This window comes from Mizuhopecten yessoensis, unplaced genomic scaffold (genome assembly GCF_002113885.1).
Source record: "Mizuhopecten yessoensis strain PY_sf001 unplaced genomic scaffold, ASM211388v2 scaffold10383, whole genome shotgun sequence".
NCBI lineage: Eukaryota > Metazoa > Mollusca > Bivalvia > Pectinida > Pectinidae > Mizuhopecten > Mizuhopecten yessoensis.
Genome location: NW_018408519.1, coordinates 365,144 through 386,091, shown reverse-complemented (window position 1 = coordinate 386,091; position 20,948 = coordinate 365,144). Strand labels below are relative to the sequence as shown.

General features: G+C 35.1%; 1 protein-coding gene across 1 annotated transcript in view; it reads left to right on the top strand.

The window, feature by feature from the left end:
• The window catches only part of LOC110460402 (6-phosphogluconate dehydrogenase, decarboxylating-like), a 31,235-nt gene that overhangs the window by 286 nt on the left and 10,001 nt on the right, over nt 1-20,948 (top strand). Inside the window, exons 2-7 of the mRNA XM_021513277.1 lie at nt 6,708-6,783; nt 16,074-16,253; nt 16,757-16,822; nt 17,243-17,361; nt 17,877-17,943; nt 19,425-19,559. Of these exons, the coding sequence (XP_021368952.1) occupies nt 6,708-6,783; nt 16,074-16,253; nt 16,757-16,822; nt 17,243-17,361; nt 17,877-17,943; nt 19,425-19,559 (643 nt within the window). The remainder of the gene's footprint in view (nt 1-6,707; nt 6,784-16,073; nt 16,254-16,756; nt 16,823-17,242; nt 17,362-17,876; nt 17,944-19,424; nt 19,560-20,948) is intronic.

The following is a 20,948-nucleotide window of genomic DNA, read 5'->3' as shown; positions in this document are numbered from 1 at the left end:
TTAGCTACTATAAGAGTTTAACTCTTTAATGAGTTGAAACAAAAATACATGTAACACTTATTTCAATCTCAAAACTGAAATTACATTAAAAATAGGTCATGTAGCTTTTCATAATTTTGGATTGTATGCTTCACTGTATGAAGTAGGAAGTAATATGACTTGTATTCATCCAGGATATGGTTTTGTCTGTTCATGATTGACCATCCCATATTAGTACTCAGTGCCGATTGGTCAAACCGTCAACAGCATCACCAGTAGCAGGAATGGGATGCTAGTTTGACGTTAGTCAAATTATTCAAGACATTTATGGGTAATTTGTTATGTATTTTCTGTGTCACTTAGAAATGGAGAACCTTGAGTTTAAACTAAGAACCTAATAATTATAGCCCCAGTCATAATACTGTATACGATGTGCATTGATTATGTTGCCTTAGTTACAAGCGTCAGCTGTGGGGATTTCCCCTTCTGACTCTATGGTAGAGCATCGGGCTGGAGAGCCAAGGGTCGCAGGTTCCAGGCCCGGGCCCAGTGACAGCACTATCTTTATCACTGTTCCTTGTCCTACTACAATACAGCAGATATTGCTGCAAGGTTTTGAAGGAAATTAGATACAAGGTAAACTGACAAATGTCAATAAGAAATTTCCAGAAATATTGATGACAATATTTCTACATGAAGAATTCAAACATAGGATTTTTTGTTTATTCTTAAAGTAGATGGGGTTTAACAAGCTCTTGCTTACCATGTTTGACTTGCAGACTCCAAGTGATTAAGTACATATGTATACATGTAAGGCATACAGAAGGTTTCATCAGGCATGCATGCTGAGAGAGGAAATAAATTGAAATATATATCAAATGACATTTTAATGTTTTATTGAAAATCCAAATGTTGATCTGCTCAAACCAGTTTCTTCCTATCAGAGTTCACTCTATAAATTAAAAAAAATGTAAGTGTTTGAGACTTTTGTTCATGGCGAAAAAACTTTATGACTGTGAAATGATCCTGAGACTTCTTGTAAAATCATGTATTCAGTGTGATATGTACGAGTAGCAACTTTTAGCTGGTGTTAATTATAGGTTTATAGGCTTATGCTGCCTCTGTAGCAGTTAATTGCTTGCTTTGATAATTATTGTTTTGTTGTTGGAAGTGAAAAGTTTGGTTACACAGATAATGTTAAGCATTAAACAACATAATAAACTTACCACTCACTAAATCTCTGGAATTTAAAGGGGCAGGTCGGGGAAAAAATGTCATACTTGCTAAAATGACATACCTATGTTTAAAATACCTTCTTATGAATTATACCGATACAAATTTTGCTGAAATTCACTCCCTAAGAGTAAAAATTATAATCATATTAAAGAAATCCTGAATCGTCACCTGACAGTCTAAAACTCCCAATTGACCCAGATCGGTGATGTAATTTTACCGCACGCGCGTCATCAACAACATCGCGGCGAAAGAGAAATTTGCATGCAAAAGTCATGACAGGTACGAGGTATCAATACCGTTATATATAACAACAACATATAGGTAGGAATACTACACTTGCATCATACATGACCTTTGAAAACAATTATTTACGTATAGTATTGCTGTCTTGTCCGCTAGTTGAGTCCGACATGGCACATGACGGCGTGCTATTGTTGTTATCTTCACTGCCTCACTTTCAAAACAACCACGTGACATATAGATTTCAGTGGTCAAAACTGGACATTGCAAGCAGAATTCAACCATCATATTGCCGTGGTATAACTTTTGGAAGGCCAGAGAACGCATGTAGACCCATTTATTTTGTAATTTTCCCCCGACCAGCCCCTTTAAATACAAGGAAATAATAAAAAAATAAAAACAATATTTTTAATTGTTTTGCTTTTCCTTTGAATTGGGGCAAACAGTGAATGTTTCTTTTTTTGCCTTCCATATAAAAGTTTAGAAATGACTGGTAGCAGCATTTTGGATAGATCATTATATATATATATATAGCCTACCTATATATATATATAGTTACTAATTGGTGCTACCAAAAACGGATCATTGGTCAACGTCCCCTTTCAAATACTTTTTAAATTATGATATTTATAATACTTAAAATAACTTATCATAATTGAGTCCTTATATATTAAAAAAAAAAGGAATTTGAATTATCTTTATTTAGTTTAACCCCTACATAATCATCTTAGACATAATAGAGTTAAATATAAAAAAAAAAAATTTTCCTTTTAAGCTAAATATGTGTACAACTGATTTCTGAATAATTGTTGCTGACGTGTCAAATACCAAGTGTGGATCAAATCATTGAACCCATCATGTCAGCTGTTCCGGTCCAGTGGGTTGTAATTCTTGTGCTGCAGTCAAGTATAATCTGGTGTTGTAAGGGTAGGAAAAAAAGAAAAATAAGTATTTTGTACATTACTGTATTAAATGTCCAAGTGGCAATTAAGTACATATATCTGAACCTAATAAATATAGACCTATAAGTAAACTATTTTGTTATTATTTTTAATGATAAAAAGTTGCTACAGTGTATCAAATGATGGCTTTTTATCATGGTTGAACAAGCAGCTGGTTATTATAAGTACTGTATATGATATGGTTTTGAATCATTATTTTGGAGTATCGTTAGTCTGGTTCTGTTATAAACGACAAGAAAATTTCAAAACATATGTGCAGCAACCATGAAAAAATCAATTAAGATTTAAAGTACATTTGATAACTTTTTAACGTTTCTGTAAAATAGCGAAGTATTAGCTACTAAGTTATATGTACTAGTTAAGTGAGATCTCTAAGGCCGAAGATTTTTTTTTATGTTTCTGGTAACCCTACTTTCACTAGTTTTTTTGCCTATCCTTAACATTTTGAGGCAGTTTTCAAAGAAGCTCAGTGTTGGAGTCAAGATGAGAGATCAATATGCTATGTACACCATATAAAATTGATTTTGTTCCACTAGCATAACCTATATAGCTTTCATAGTATATTGAAAATTTTACTAGTTTGCACTTAATATAGATCTAAACTAGCCCCGGGCTTCAGGCAAGTGGGATAGTAATACAATGTACCCTGATTTATAATATTTTTAAATAAGTGGCTCTGTAGTAATAAATATAAACAAAAGGTTTTAAATGCATTTAATACTGTAAGAAAATTCTCTAAAACCAGGATTTTGTTTTCACATCAACTAAATTAATAATCAGATTTGTTTTCTTCATCGATAATAAACCCATAAATAGTAAGAATTTGACCTGGGCCCATATTCATGAAACTGTTCTCACGCTTAAGCATGGATTTTGTGCTCAAGCCTAATTTCTTGTTCTGTTAATGAATTAAAAGTGAAAATTAATTCTGCCAAAGATTGAAAGAAAAAACTTTTTAAGTTAAAGTCAAATACTGTTTTCAGTGTTTACATTTGACTTTTTGATCATTTGGCTTGATGTAATTAAGTGAGTAACAAGAAAGTTTGTTTTTAAAAGCACAAAATCCATGCTTGGGCATGAGAATGGTTTCATGAATACGGGCCCTCGATTATAATAAAATTAGATGCCTCACTCAGTACTTAAGTAAATACAGTGAAAAATATTGATCAAGATTTTTTTTCCCATGATAATGGCTTATATATACAATATATATACCTTAACCTTATAATACAACTGTCATACATACATGTATACAGGGATCATGCTGGAAGGAGATTTTGAGAGTTTCTCAGACGCTGTTACAAGAATACGAAGTCCCATTTGGACCTGCCTAATAAGCTTGGTGACCTCTATCTGACATCTCCCGACCTATATCTTGAAATAAAAACAAATTTTAGTGATAAACTTAAAATTCACATCTGGTTATATACAAACACCCAGAGTTAAAATCTTGAGCTCTGTGTCACATTTCAGTTGAGTTGTTCAGATGAAATGCTTCTGTATCTATAACTTCATGTTTGAAGTATTAATCGTACAGAAATCGATACCAGCCTGCTCCACTTTGAAGTTTAAATTCTGTTTAAAATTAGTTTAGTGTTGAAAAGGTTTAAATCCTCGACCGATCACCAATATACACTGTACGAGTTCAAGCTTGATGCTTAATGTAAATCATTATATTCAGCAGTCCAGTTAGGAAAGTTCATGTTTCATTTTTGTATTTTTTCAAAACATGTTACTTTACAAAGGTCTCTCAATAAAGTTCAAAACTTTGATTGTTGTATTGAAACTCTAATGTTTAATAGTATAAACCTTATAAATAATGAAAATTTATCTATTATGGGTAAAGCTGTTTTCTAAATCATCATCTGTCAGGTAAGTTTATGTATCATTGTATGATATGTAAACAACCGAACAGAACCCATGAAACTGAAGTTTACTAATCAAATTGTGATGAGATGTAAATTTAAAGTTGTTGAAATGATTAAATTATGCTGTGACAGTGTCAAACAAATCTGACAGATTTGAATTTTCACAAGGTGTTGCAATTATAAAAAAAGAAATCCACAATTAACAATCCAAATATCATAGAAAACAGTTGTTTTTTCACGATTTGGTAGTCCATATATACAGAATGTGTGTTCACTTAGATGCCAGGTTTTTAAATTGGACAAATGTTTAGTTTACTTTCGCTGGTATACATTATATAGGCCAAATAAAAACATCTTCTGTTTCTGCTGATTAACCCTAACCCTAAAGTTTGTGTTGGCATTTAGTGATAATACATGTACACGGTAATAAAACCAGAACTCCTGCTCTCTATAATGCTCTATAGAAGCATACTTAAGTAGTAAAACTATTTTCCGAAATTTAAAAAAAATGCCTTCCTAGCTATTCCGTCTTTGCGTATTGCAGAGTTATCTTCTCTTGTGAGCAGGTATTGATTGTTACATCATTTGTTTGTGTGAGAAAGTTACGTCGTTTTCTCAAAAATTGATGACGTACGTTAATCTCACAAACTGATGACGTAATAATCAATACCTGCTCACAAGTGCAGATAACTCGACTGCAATACGAAAAGACGGAATTGTCTGTCCCTAATTTTTCTGAGGATGATAGCAGATAGGTGTCAAGTTGTTTGTCTTTCGCCTAAATGCCAAGTAATCCTTAAAGATATCATAATCTGATGGATACACACATGTTGTTGATCTTCATAATTAGATATGTATACAGCTCGGTTAAACTTAAAGGATTTGTTATAAGAAGACGGACGTACACACGTTGTTGAAACATTTTATACTAAGGTCGCAATATACTTTTGAGACATGGATAACAAAGCCTATTTAACAGGCTGTTTTTATCATGTGTGTAATACCTATGTAAGTTGATATTTGATCTATATATTATAAGTAGGTGGCAGTCTATTAGAGCTATAGATGTACACTGTACAAACATTTACCTATAAGGTCATTGTTTAAGATTGAAGTTTTCCTAATTAATATGAAGAATATTCTAAGCTTAAACTACCAAATATGATCAGCATATAATTCTATGGTTGAGCACCCTTGTTATAGAACAGGCTCCATCCATAATTTAGATCTAAGTATGGTATCTATATGTCACAGGAAAGAAAATAGTGTGCTTCCACCGGGGATCCCTAGGTTCCTAGTCGGACGCTCTTCCACTGAGCTAAAGGAAAATTCCCTCTAGCCCGAAGCTAGAAGACGACCGTAATCCTATGTACATGTGATTTAAAATCTGCCCCACTATCTCCCCCCCCACCTTTTTTTAAACACCACAACCCAGGTTCTAACTCCCTGGCACCACAGGGAGGGCCTCGAATACCATTTGTGACAGCAAAGCATGAATCGAACCCTCGATCTCCACGTTCCTAAGTCGGGCGCACTACTACTCGGCCAAAGGGAAAGTTCCTTTAGCTCAAAGCTAGAAGGCGACCGGAATCCTATGTACAATTAAAATCTGCCATTTATTTGAAACTGGTCACATTCAAGGGTTGAAGTTTAACATGCAGTTGTGGGCAAATATATAGTTAGATTAATGCTTGCCTCTGAAACTACCAGGTAAACATTTTTTAGCAGTGTTTGACACTAACACCGAGTCTAGCTAGGTAGATCTAGTTTGAGACTAGTAGATTTCTGCAAGGACGTCTAGTGAATCACCTGACCTATATATGTGGTCCTTAAATTAGGACCTCACTGTCAGCTGGCCTCTGATTTCTTATGGTTAACATCATTGCACTTAAATGGTAAAAAATACTCTTTGTGAAAGTAAGTGTTGTAAAATGAAATGAAACTCATTTTTTTTGCTATAGTGCTTTTCCTTTTTAGCTTTATTGAAATCGAATTATAAAGATTCATGAACTGTAATAAAAAAAATCATGATTTATTCAAAGTGTACTTCACTTTGACCCATTTGTTATCTTGTCTAATCATTGAATACTTTGAATAAGTACTGCACTGTATAGCTGTGTGTCAGTGTGCTGCACTTCAAGTCAACTTGTCACTAACATTATATACTACAATATTAGGAAGTCTTAATTTATCATTGGTAAGCTCTGTCAATTTTATCTTGAAACCGATAGTATGTGCAGGGGGAATGGTCATATTGCCATACCTTGTTGAAATTAACAGTTTAAAAAAAAAAAAAATCTTCTCAAATGTACACTGATATAATAAAAAGAGAATATTCGATCAGCATTGCTGACCCCATGTAGCCTTTCTTTTCATCTGTGTTTATTAATTAAACAAAGTGTTCAATTATTTTATTTTGTAGGGGAGACATCGCTTTGATTGGATTGGCCGTGATGGGACAGAATATCATCCTTAACATGAATGACCACGGCTTTACGGTATGTTGTCTGTTAGCACTAGCAGATCAGATTGACAAATCTGTGATCGTGAGCGCAACACATTATGCACACAAGTAATAGATGAACACGCTATTTTATTTTACTCCTAACCTAGATTTTTACAAACAAGAAGGAGGCAGCTTTAGGTTAGATCATGGCCAAATCTAAGTTATCAATTTCATTGTCATTTTTTTCAAATTTCATGTTTTGTTTAGTACAAACTTTTATGTCAGTCATTTAAAGTTTAATAAAATGATCTTTTGATGTTTTAAAGAATTAAAAGATGAAACAATTGAAGTGTACCAAAATCTTGGTAACTTTAATTTGTTCAGTCAATAGCACTAATTGTTTGTATACAAAACTCCATCTTTAAAAAAAAATCTTTAAAATTAATTTACATTGTCCTCAAGAAACGCATTAACAACATCCAAATAGTGTTAATTTATTAGAATGTCAAATAGCTAGTTCATGTAATTACCTTGGCTATTCAAAGTAATTAACAGCAGTTATACATGTATATAAATGTAGATTCACATCACATTAGCAGAAATTAAGTGCTAATGTTTACATCAATTGAAACCAGGAAAAAGGTTTTAATTTCATTCTGAGACACATAACTCTGGTACCTTGGGATAGCAGTGCTAAAATTTCTGTGTAAACATGTACAGCCAGTAGGAGCTTTCCTGCTCTAGGCACCTAGGACTAGGAATCTATTTACTGAGTGAAAATGATTTCATACAGTTGAATTTAATTAAGGCCAAGCAATAAAAATGTTTGTTTCCTGTACGTGTCTGAAAAAAGTAGGATAGGATGTAGCTTTAGGTAGGTTCATTTTTGTTGCACTCGATCGCCGCCAGGAAGTAATGGAAGCAAGACTAAGGTGTAATACCGACAGCGGCATGAACAATAAGTTTTTGTGTTTAAGTTAGTTTAACTGAAACTATAAGTGCTAGACCAACCAAACTTGGACTGTACATGCATGTACATGCATCTTAGGTAGTACTTCTCAACCCATACATATCAAATGCTTGATGTAGCCTACCTGTCATGGTCCATTGACTTTGTCAGCATCTCCATCAGCATAAGTTGTTGCGGTTAAGTTAGTTTCTCTGAAACTATAAGTGCTAGCTATAGACCAACCAAACTTAACGTGTGCGCATGCATTGATGGTCAAAGCAGGGCACAGGCGAGACATATCAATCCGAATGGCTTGTTTAAGGAGAATGATCTTGACTTTAACACTATGCTAGAGCTTCTTTGAAAATTAACTAATTCAGGGAATTGGCACAAAAAATTAGAGTAGGTAAAATAACCGGAAACAAACAATTGTTTTTTTGGCCTAACAATTAACTGAAAAGTCAACAGATCAAATTGAATTTAAAAGGATCTATATTTCCAATTATCTTATATAAACAGCACAGGTGCTTATAGGAGGAAAAATATACTGTTACACATTCTAGGGAAATTAAATTACCTCAGATATTATATCTAATACAGCAGAATTCACATTTGGTGCTGGAAGGAGTTTTGAAATTGATTGTTATCTGGACAAAAATGTCAGTTCACTGCTTGGGATTGAGATGCAGATGTACCTCGCTAGCTATACTTTGTAATCTTCAAAATCATTCATGGTTGAGCAATCTTAACAATTTCTAAAAGGCAATTACAATGTCCCTATTTGTGAAAATAAATGGGTAAAATAGGCTGTTTTGTACAATGAATTACCCTGGTAATTGTATTTTGAGTAAATTAAAAACAAGGTATAGTATAGAAAATTTGTAAGGAGAAAATTTAATGTATAATGCAAGCTGACGAGGAATTCAAATTCACAAGGTCACCATTTCTCCTGTATTAATAGTGACGGTGCTAAATTATACCATCCTAACAGCCTCATCAGTCAGGCAACAGTAAGTCCTCGCCCTGATTTTTGTTTATAAAAACCTTGGTTTGTTTGTGTAGTTCCAATACTGCTAGTATACTGACTATATATATATACCTCACACTTATTATATATAATAAACATCCAAATGTACCCTCACACCAAACTTCTGACATTTGTTTAATTTGTTGAGATATGAATTAGTGAATTAAGAATCTAACCACAAAATCAATGAAAATGTATTACCCATGAAAATTAATCAATTAACAGTGCATATATTTACCACTACTATCTATATATATATATGTCATTTTTTTTTCAAATTTTCTTCTTCATATTCGTTCTTTATGCAAAGATTCTGAAACAGTTGATTTTTTTTTACTTTTGATAGTTCATATATATATATAATATTTAAAGCAAGTTGCCTCCAAAGGACAATTTCTTTTTTAAAATGGAATTTGTGATGTTAAGTCTAATGTAGAACAATTGCAGTGTTTAATTTTAAAATTTTAAAGATAAATGAGGGTTTTATTCCAGAAGAATGCATTAATGAAGTGACTTACACAGTATATTATCAGAGACTCAATTAGGTGTACCATCGGTTTCTAAATTAGAAGGTCATAAAAAAATCATTATAACTACAAATATTTAGTACATCCTATACCGGGGGGGGAGGCTCTCGGACTCTCAGAGGTGTATTCTGTAATAAATAAAACTGTGCTACACAGTACAGGAAAGGCCTTATAACACATTGGTGACCCATCATCTGTAATTATTTCCTGTGGGATGTTCTGGTGTACTGCAAGGATGTGTGATGTGTGTAGACCTGTTATATCTTGTCGCTCATCCTAAAGCCTATAGCTAGTGAGCTTAATATCTCAGCTTTACTTTGAATTTTCAAGATATATCTATTTGTTAAAAATACATCAGTTGAGTAGTTGCTGTTTCTCCATTTCTCTAGATGAAGGCTTATTTCATTTGTGAACATTAAAAAAAAATATGCATACAAATTTGATATCTGAATATCTTTGATTCTGGTGATTAAGTTGACTAAGCTTTGAGAATTTTGGATGATGTTATGTTTGTGTGACATGAGTGAATTTGACTGAAGTTTTTAAATGACTTGTACTTTTGACAAAATCTTGTAATTCTATATAGATACATGATGATGTTGCTCCCAGTCCTGGTATTTATATTTCCTCCTACATGAGAAGGGAGGGTGTATTAGCTATGAGCTTCTGAAACATGTCAAGCGGAATGCAAACGTTCTGGAGCTTTTGAAATGTACTTAATGTTACGAAATATCTCATAATGGCTACAGAATGAGTCGCATAATGTAATGTAGATCATGAACTTGAAAAATTCCAGACACTGCAGTTATTTTCTTTTGATCTGAAGAGAAATTTACAACTACCCTTCAATGTATTAGATTCTACTTTGTTCAGTGTTGCACTTACTCATGTGAGTTATTGCAATTGAATGCTAGATCATTGTGTTTCCAAGGCTTTTAAAGGTGAGTCTGTCATCTGCATGCAGGCCTTGCAAACGACCAGGTGCATTCGATGCATTCTGTCGTTAAAAGCATTTACTTTGTTTCATTTTCCTTCCTTCGGCATCATTATCTTTGTATCAATGAATGTAATTATTGCGTTATTAGGGCCCCACATTAATACGGCTGACCTATAGTAATCATTAAGTGTCTGTCCGTCAGCACTTCAGTTTCCTGAGATTATCTCATGATCCAGATGGCCAAAATCTCTGAAATTTTACATGGTTATACACTGTGATGTTCAGATGTGCAAAAGGGGTTTAAAAGTTCATAAGGTCAAGGTCACTGTTACTAAAAATAGAATTGGGAATATGTAACTGTCAAAAATACATCATATAAGGTGCCAACAGAAGGCCATTACATTTCTGAAATTTCTTATGATGAAACATTGTGGTTATATGCAGATGTGCAATAGTGATTTAAAAAAATTATAGGTCAAGGTTGTTGTTACTAAAAATAGAATCAGGAATATTCAGTCAAAATGACATCAGATAAGAGACTTACAGAAGGCCAGCTTTCTGCAATTTCTTGTGATGATACAATGTAATTATATGCAGATGTGCAATAGTGGTGTAAACATTTCTTAAGGTCAAGGTCGCTCTTACTAAAAAACACAAATGGGAATATACTGTCAAAAATACATGATATAAGGTATTTAAAGGTCCCTACAGAAGGTTGGAGATACACTGTCAGGCATACAGTACGGGAGATACACTGTCAGGCATACAGTACGGGAGATACACTGTCAGGCATACAGTACGGGAGATATGTATACACTGTCAGGCATACAGCGGGGCCCTCAGTTGCTGACCTAGGTCAGTATGATTCATCAACTATAAAGCTGTCGGGTATATAGCTGTAATGTTTGTCCGGGGTGTACAGCTGTGTACCTGGTGTGTGTGGGAGTAAGGAGTTGATATAGAGTTACTTTTGGCACCATTTAAGTTTGTTGTGTCGGCTAAAAATCTGTTAGCTGTTGCGTGTCGTTAAAGATCATGTGACATACATATACCCTGTATTGATGATAGGATACTATTGTTAAAAAATAAAAACTCGGCAAGATGATACGTTCACTTAAACATTTAAAAATGTTTTCTTTTCTATTAGTCATCCTAATTTTTAAGGCCAGAACAGTTTAGCTTTATTAACTTCCTGAAACTTCCTACTTTTTTATTATCGTTATTTTTATTTATTTTTTGATTCAATTCAAAATAGTTATATAATAATGGTACACTATCAGAGCATAAATATTTTGTTTTAATTCTAATCATTTTGAAAATATTATAGTGATTCAAATGTCCTTCAATATGCCATGAAGCTGTTAAATCTGTATGGTATTGGGTATACCGTCGTGCAATAAACTCTGGATGGTTTGAGTATGTGATACTCGGATTACATTTTTGTATGTGATTGCATGGCTGACTGAGTCCGTACACGTACTGCTCTAGATTGCAGGACGACATTTTTTTGTACCTGACTGTCTTTTCAGTGAAAAAAATATTGCTGATTTAGTTTTTATTAAAATTTTATGAATGTGTATCACTTCTAACCTGTAGATTTCATGGAGATTTGTCAAGGGTTGGATGGGTGTAAGAGAAATCGGTGAATTTCAGCCTCAGGTCACTAACCCTGCTTACCTACAAATCAGTTCCTACATTTGTATATTTTCACATACCTTGTATTTGATAGTGTGTTGGATGTTTATCTATAGTGCTGTAGTTTGTTTGCTAAGGGGTTATAATCAAGAGTATACTTATAGGACTCATTCCCTTTCAAAACGGGTGATTTTCCCAATTTTCCTTTTTAAAACTCGCAACTCACAGGGAAATATGAGAAAAAAAATCATGAATATGAATAAATTTCTTAAGATGGATTGAGTTCTCAAAATGCAGCATATAAAAGTTAAACAGACTAATTATATGTATTCACAGTTGTTTAATGGTCATCAGAATTTCCCAAAATGGTTTTTATAAGTGAATGATTTTTTTTCCTAATTTTTCATTCCATGTTGGTTTCCTAAACCCCCCTGTTAACAGTCTATAATGAGGTCAGAGGAGAACACTGTCAGTCGTCCTCCATTCAGCTGTCCGTCTGTTTGTATACAGTTCTGATATCAGCAATAGATCAATAATTGGCCGAGCTTGAACCAATATATTCATGTCGGAACTACATGAATAAACTGATTATTGCTCATTAGCAGACGCTAGGCTAGCTACAGGCACCTGGTTGTATGATTAGCCTGAGAGTTCTTGTTGATTTCATTATACATTGTATAGTCAATACTGTACAGGTTTTTAGTTCTTGGGGAAGAAAAAGAACAGTGTTAACGTTGTTTATAAGTTGTTTGTACATTAGTTTCAATTTTGTCAATTTGTTGAAGTTCTTTTATAATGGAAGCAATCATATATTTGATCTAATGTTCTAAACGAAATCTTTTTAATCTGAAACGATCAGATATGATATTGCAGTCAACAGTATTGTCTGAAAGCTGACAGATAATAAATGTGTTGTATGTTTGTATCGCAAACAGAGCCATAACACACTTACCAGGTACAGCTGTATATCAAAGCACACATACCAGGTACAGCTGTATATCAAACACACTTACCAGGTACAGCTGTATACCAAAGCACACTTACCAGGTACAGCTGTATACCAAAGCACACTTACCAGGTACAGCTGTATACCAAAGCACACTTACCAGGTACAGCTGTATACCAAAGCACACTTACCAGGTACAGCTGTATACCAAAGCACACTTACCAGGTACAGCTGTATACCAAAGCACACTTACCAGGTACAGCTGTATACCAAAGCACACTTACCAGGTACAGCTGTATACCAAAGCACACTTACCAGGTACAGCTGTATACCAAAGCACACTTACCAGGTACAGCTGTATACCAAAGCACACTTACCAGGTACAGCTGTATACCAAAGCACACTTACCAGGTACAGCTGTATACCAAAGCACACTTACCAGGTACAGCTGTATACCAAAGCACACTTAACAGGTACAGCTGTATACCAAAGCACACTTACCAGGTACAGCTGTATATCAAAGCACACTTAACAGGTACAGCTGTATACCAAAGTACACTTACCAGGTACAGCTGTATATCAAAGTACACTTACCAGGTACAGCTGTATACCAAAGCACACTTACCAGGTACAGCTGTATATCAAACACACTTACCAGGTACAGCTGTATACTAAAGCACACTTACCATGTACACCTGTATATCAAAGCACACTTACCAGGTCCAGCTGTATACCAAAGCACGCCTACCAGGTACAGCTGTATTCCAAAGCACACTTACCATGTACGCCTGTATATCAAAGCACACTTACCAGGGACAGCGGTATACCAAAGCACACATACCAGGTACAGCTGTATATCAAAGTACACTTACCAGGTAAAGCTGTATACCAAAGCACACCTACCCGGTACAGCTGTATACCAAACCACACTTACCAGGTTCAGCTCTATACCAAAGAACACTTACCAGGTACAGCGGGATACCAAAGCACACATACCAGGCACAGCTGTATACCAAAGCACACTTACCAGGTACAGCTGTATACCAAAGCACACTTACCAGGTTCAGCTGTATACCAAAGCACACTTACCAGGTACAGCGGTATACCAAAGCACACATACCAGGTACAGCTGTATACCAAAACACGCTTACCAGGTACAGCTGTATACCAAAGCACACTTACCAGGTACAGCGGGATACCAAAGCACACATACCAGGCACAGCTGTATACCAAAGCTCACTTACCAGGTACAGCTGAATACCAAAGCACACTTACCAGGTACAGCTGTATACCAAAGCACACTTACCACTGGTGCAGCTGTATACCAAAGCACACTTACCAGGTACAGCTGTTTATCAAAGCACACTTACCAGGTACAGCTGTATACCAAAGCACGCTTACCAGGTACAGCTGAATACCAAAGCACACTTACCAGGTACAGCTGTATACCAAGCACACTTACCAAGTACAGCTGTATACAAAATCACACTTACCAGGTACAGCTGTATACTAAAGCACACTTCCCTGGTACAGCGGTATATCAAACACACTTACCAGGTACAGCTGTATACCAAAGCACACTTACCAGGTACAGCTGGATACCAAAGCACACTTACCAGGTACAGCTGTATATCAAAATATTTATTGCAAATAAAGCCACTACACAACAAATTAGATTTATATAGTATCCATCAGAGACCACCTGTCTTATGACATCGCTTGAGTTAAGAGATCACCTGTGTTAGGAGACCACCTGTGTTAAGAGACCACCTGTGTTAAGAGACCACCTGTGTTAAGAGACCACATGTGTTAAGAGACCACCTGTGTTAAGAGACCACCTGTGTTAAGAGATCAACTATGATTAGAAACCACCTATGATAATTAAAAGACCACCTGTGTTAATAAACCACCTATGTTTAGAGACCACCTGTGATAAGAGACCACTGGTGATAAGAGACCTCCTGTGTTAAGAGACCATCTATGTTAAGAGACCACCTGTGATAAGAGACCACCTGTGATAAGAGACCACCTATGTTAAGAGACCACCTGTGATAAGAGACCACCTGTATAAGGAAATCACCTGTGTTAAGAGATAGAGGTGTAATGATTCGCCTATGCATCAATGAATCATTTTGTTTCTTGAGTGCCTATGCATCGTGGCATTCGCCGATAGTATCGCGATACTTTAAAAAAGTTATACATGGCCAGTTAAGACTGGTTCATTACCAGTCCTATATTGCGACCATTTATCGGCAAAGTACTTGCAGCAATAAACTGGTAAAATTTTGCGTAATAATTTTTGAATGTATGACTTATTTTACCATCACAACCATTCGTAATTATAAGCTATATATTACATGGAAAAATAAGAAAAAAATCTGAAGTACATAAGGCCAAAATTTCAGATCTTCCGACGATTTGAACTGATAAGTATACTAAGCTGCGATAACGTAGCTTTTTGACGTGATGTTTTTTGTATATATTGCGGTAGGGGCAGAAGAGGCCGGGTATATTTAGATATTAGATCTATGATAAGTACAGCAATTGGGAAAATTATTATAATGTCGGCATATTGCATCGTAATTTTAATACTCTCAGATGGAAAATGCTGTTCTTGTGTAAACTTATGATTCAATATTCAATTTTGGCTGTTCAATTGCGCCAAAATGAGACGTGGAAATTAAAGTCGCGAAGTTAGCGGTTTTGTGTATTGTAAAGAGTCTAGGTCGTGATATATTATTGACCGGCAGGAACTCGCAGGTTCACATAATTGCGGAATGAACCGGCAATCATCATATGTCAATTAGAGTTTAAAAAATGATTATTTAGGGACTGAAAACAGTCAAATACATTTCATTTTTGTCTCTTAGGAGAAGGAAAAGCTGAAATCTAAAGAGTTTGGTAGTTTTATGTCTCTATAATTCTGCTGTTAGCGGTCCTCGTCGGTATTTGGCTGACTGCCTTAAAGTTAAAACACACTCTTCCAGTATCGCTGTCATTATACCCATCAATAGGATCGAAGTTTCCCTTTTCAAAACAAACAGCACCTGCTCTGCCCATTCCAGATGGCACCAGATCTCCTCCTACTCGAAAGGACACCAGTCAACACCTATCTTACCGTTAATGTAACGATGAGGCATATTAGTGTGATCAGACAACCAATTAGTTTTAGTGTGTTTTAATCAACTGAACTGGCAATTCCGTCACTCTAATTTTTTATTTTTCATGAGAAATTTTAAATCATATTGATAGTTCATATGTATACCGATGTTTTGATGTGTGTATCATGCTGACCTTTGTACTACAACCTTTACCCTTTAGGTGGTGGCCTTCAACCGAACTGTCTCCAAGGTCGATGACTTCATGAAAAACGAGGCCAAGGGAACAAACATCATAGGGGCTAAGTCTATGGAGGAAATGGTCAAGCTGCTCAAAAAGCCGAGACGTGTCATGTTATTGGTCAAGGCTGGAGCTGCTGTTGATGCCTTCATCGACAAACTGGTATATATTTTCGATTTATTCTTGACCATTACCGTTTCGAAGTCAGGAACATCTGTTAGCATTCATTAAACACATTCAACCCTAAAGTCACATTTGAACATTACCAAATCTATAAACGGGCAAGTCCAGTTCAGATATGTAGGAATGAATTGTGTGAATAATTTGTCCTACTTCAGCTATCTCTCCTTAATTTTTATTTGGGTGTTACCAATAAAGAGGTTGCAAGATTGTGTCTTAATTCCTTCAGTAGGGCCTAAAATCCACTGTGCTTTTTTGTTCTGTCTTCCATACTTGAAAGCAATCCTGAAAACAATGATCATTAACAATAATGAATTAATACCTGTCTAATTCAACACCTGAGCATAACAACACTCTGTCATATCCATCATACAGCTGTGTTATGGTTCATTATAACAGGTACTTGTGTATTCTGACACCCTGTCTATTCAAACCAATTACAATGAAACCTGCTCATGCTACCAATGTTGATGTGTTTGTTTCAGGTGCCTTTATTAGAGAAGGGAGACATCATCATCGACGGAGGGAACTCCGAATACACCGACACAAATGTAAGGTCACACAGGTCATTACAGATGACTGTAACACATAGTGTACCTGTAATTTGGCTAGAGTTACCTCCCTTTGACACTTTTTCATGAATGTTTTTTGAGACATTAATGATGATTGTATACCGTACCGTTATCATTCTGCATGAATTTTTGCTTTCCTTTTAAATGTTTGTCATAGAAAATTAACAAAGTCGAAAAAAGATTATATACATTGCAAGCTTTTCTTAACCTGTGGTACTCTATTTCACAAGAAGATGAAAGTCACAGTCAAGTAGCAAAAAATATTTGTGTTGACTCATTTACCCCTGAAGACACATTTGAACTTTTCGAATTCAAAGGTTGGAATAGCTCATTATGAAATTTTAGGTGTGAATGAGTTAAATGCTGACACCATTGTTTACGTCCTGTTTGTGTTTGTAGAGGAGATGTAAATCTCTGGCAGAGAAAGGTCTATTGTTTGTGGGGAGTGGAGTCAGTGGGGGCGAGGACGGAGCCAGGTACGGACCCTCTCTTATGCCTGGTGGGGCAGCTGAAGCCTGGTAAGTAAAATATGTGTTTTTTTTCTTTTCTTTCATAATGCTGCATCCAATGAAATCTGAATTATGTGAAATTGAAAAGCATTACAACAAACATATTTGGGAAGTAGCCACTGTTCTTCAAAAAAGAAATGAAAAATGTTATAAAAAAAAAAAGAAATTCACAAAACAAAATGTACTCTTATTTTATATTTTTAAGATTATCTTGATATTGTTTATCTTTGCTAGCCCATAGTGAAAATACTTACTATGTATTAAATTTAATTTTAGATGTGTGTTTTTAAAATAAAATATAAAAATAGCAGTTGTAGATAAAAAGGTCCTTTTCCTTAATAAAAAAAAAAAGAAAGAAAAAGAGCATATATTTGTGAAAAACTGAACAATATACAAAGAATGAAATAGAAAAAAATGTGATTTGGGAGTACTATACTTTGTAACATAGTGTAAATAAAATGTTAGTAAAAATAAGTTAATTTCTAGAAATCTCTTCAATAATTATGCTACATTAACATTTTCAGGCCACATATCAAGAACATTTTCCAGTCCATATCTGCCAAGTCTGGAAATGAGCCTTGCTGTGACTGGGTAAGCTTTTAGCATAATTTTCACTACATTGGTTTAAAACGTTCTGTCATCTAGATCATACTTTAACTTGCATTAAGCAAAATCCTATATTGGATAAACAATAAAACAACTATCACACCTCTCAGTCCAAATAATTCAACCCTCTGGCTTCTTCAAGGGCAAAAGTCAGCAATTGATTCATGTTACATCCATCTTAATTATCTTCAGAAGTGGAGGTTTGCAATGCCCATATATTACATTTCCTCCACTTTCGAGGAAACAAGATGGACAGCACATAGCTTGAATCTGTCATTGACTTAAACCCTTAGCTTGAAAAAGGCCAAAATATTGGGACTGAGAGTGGAAATCAATTGTTGTTTAATATATTTGATACTCTTAAATTTATTCTGATGAAACCCGAAACCTACATTGTAACTTCCAAGGGAACCCTTATAAAGGCTAAGTCTGCTGTTTGTTCAAATTTATTTGAAAAGAAAAAAAAAATCACGGTTATTGAAGAGTCAACTGGCACAGCACAGTTGCAGCAAACTGTTTATGTTTCAAGGCTTTAACTCTTTCCCCCCTAGGTAACTTTAGTGGACTCTACCATGCATTTATTGGGATGAGTTCATTATGGTCTACAGTGGTGAAAGGAATAAAATTGTTCAATCACAACATAGAAAATGGTCACTTAATTTGTCTTTGGGAGCTAAATTTAAAGAATGATATTTGAGAATCTTGATGAAAGTTAAGGAGAACTTGAGTCTAAGTGAGAGCTCTGATAAGCTTAATGTTTAAATGAGCTAAAATCTGGATGAGCTTTATTAAAGTCAGTTAAGGTCTTGGTGAGCTTGATGGTAACTTGTGAGCTTATTTCTGAGTGAGCTTGAGAAGACTGATGTTAAAGCAAGCTTAACTCGAGCTCATTCATGGTACCCCTGAAGACACTTTTGAACTCTTCCAATTCAATGGTTGGAATAGTTCATTATGAAATTTCAGGGATGAATGAGTTAATGGGTAGACTCTTAAGGATCAGTCTCAAAGCTTAGATGATGTAAAATTTAGACAAGCTAGACTCAGTTATTGCTATGTCTACTAAAATTGATATGGATCTTTAAAATCCGAATATTTAACATAAAAAGCAAAAGTTGACAATATACTATTGTATATATACAGTTTGAATAAAGAGTATATTTCTGTAAAATATTTTAATTTTATGTATTTTACAACAATTATGTTATTATAAGTTGTTTCAACTGATATTAACCACCTTGTTGGCCTGGATGTTAGCACACAAGGGAGAGGAAATCTTGGTTGACCAAGTGACCTCATACCTTTTCACGTCCGATTCCTGGACGCCTTGGCGAAAGGCAAGTGCGCTGTCCACTGCGCCACCTGACTACCAACAATTACGTCCAGTTAGGACTCAAATGTACAGTTATACAGAAAAATTTAAACAGAAATAAATTCAAGTGTGTGAAATTCTTTATGCTACATTACAGGTGGGAAGTGACGGTGCTGGACACTTTGTGAAAATGGTCCACAACGGTATTGAGTACGGAGACATGCAGCTCATCTGTGAGGCTTACAACGTAATGAAGGATGGACTCGGCATGGGCCAACTAGAGATGGCCGACGTAAGTACACCATACAGTGGTGTGTCATTCCAACTTAAGAACAACCATCTATAATTGAAAATTCATCTGTTCCACAACCTTTGCAGTACTTTTTAGGGGAGTACAGTGAACATTTCTGCTTTTCTGAATTGAAAAAGGTATCGTTAATAAATGCAAGCAGTTAAACTATCGAGCTGCTGTTACGATGGCTGTGAACATGACTGGATGACTGAGGCTTAATTTGGTTGTTTTATAACACTGAGGCTCGCAAAATATTCCGATAGAAAATTAAACAAATCTGCACTTCAAAATTTTGTAGGTATCCACTCATTGTGTTGTCACTATCTTACAGTTGTGGGATTGCACATATCATGATGTGCAGTGTGCAACTAGGTGATATCTATCACACAGTTGATAAATAGGTATCCATGGTTAATATGATATTAAAGAATGGCTTTATTTCACACCAGGCTTCCATACTTTTTTCATTCAATCAAATATTCTTACCACATTGCACATATATATGTGTATGTTTTATCACACAACGGGTCGATTGATTGTTGAGTCGCACAGTTGTGCACATTATATATGGGGACGATGTGCGCATGATGTATGTACAATGTTCACAGTAAATTTGGTGTGTTGTGCGATCACACAACTATAAATAGATTTGGGTCATGATCATGGTAAAAGATAAAGATACCTTTTTCGGTGGTGAATTTATGTCAGTTACCTGCATGGGAGCTTGTACTCTTTATGATGGCCTATATACGTACTCAACTGATTGAGAACTGTGTGAAGTATCTCATAAAGGAATTGAGTAGTGACTGATGAGGAATGGTTCAAGTTGTTCTGGTTAATGTATTCAATAACAATAATAAATACATTCAACTGATCTCACTCAGGGTTCAATTTTACTGTAAAAAGTTGTTTTTTTCCACAGATTTGCTAAAAAGGAATTTCATAAACTATAAAGGGCACTCTGTAGAAGATGTGTAACTTGACTTTTGTTCTGTTTTGGTTTTACTGTGTTGTCACGCGTTACATTATGAATAGTCTGAAGACAATACAGTCTGTAACAGCAAGGACAGTCAATATATTCTCCCATACTTCAAAGGTGCATTCCAGTTTTGCTGGGGGAAAGATATAGCTCCATTTCGCTGAATCTAATAATCTGAAATTTCAGGTTGAGTGGGCAGCTGGATTCAATGTGCTACAATTATGATGAATTAATTTGTCATTTCCAAGGGTTGTAACACTTTTGCATAAAATATCTTGCTGCAAAAACTTAGAACCCCACAAAAAAAGCAATGACTACAATAATTGTTACCGATAGATGATATTAATGACATTTCAGGCAGCTATTGCATTTTATTATTATATCTTAGAAAAATATACCAGTCATCAGTT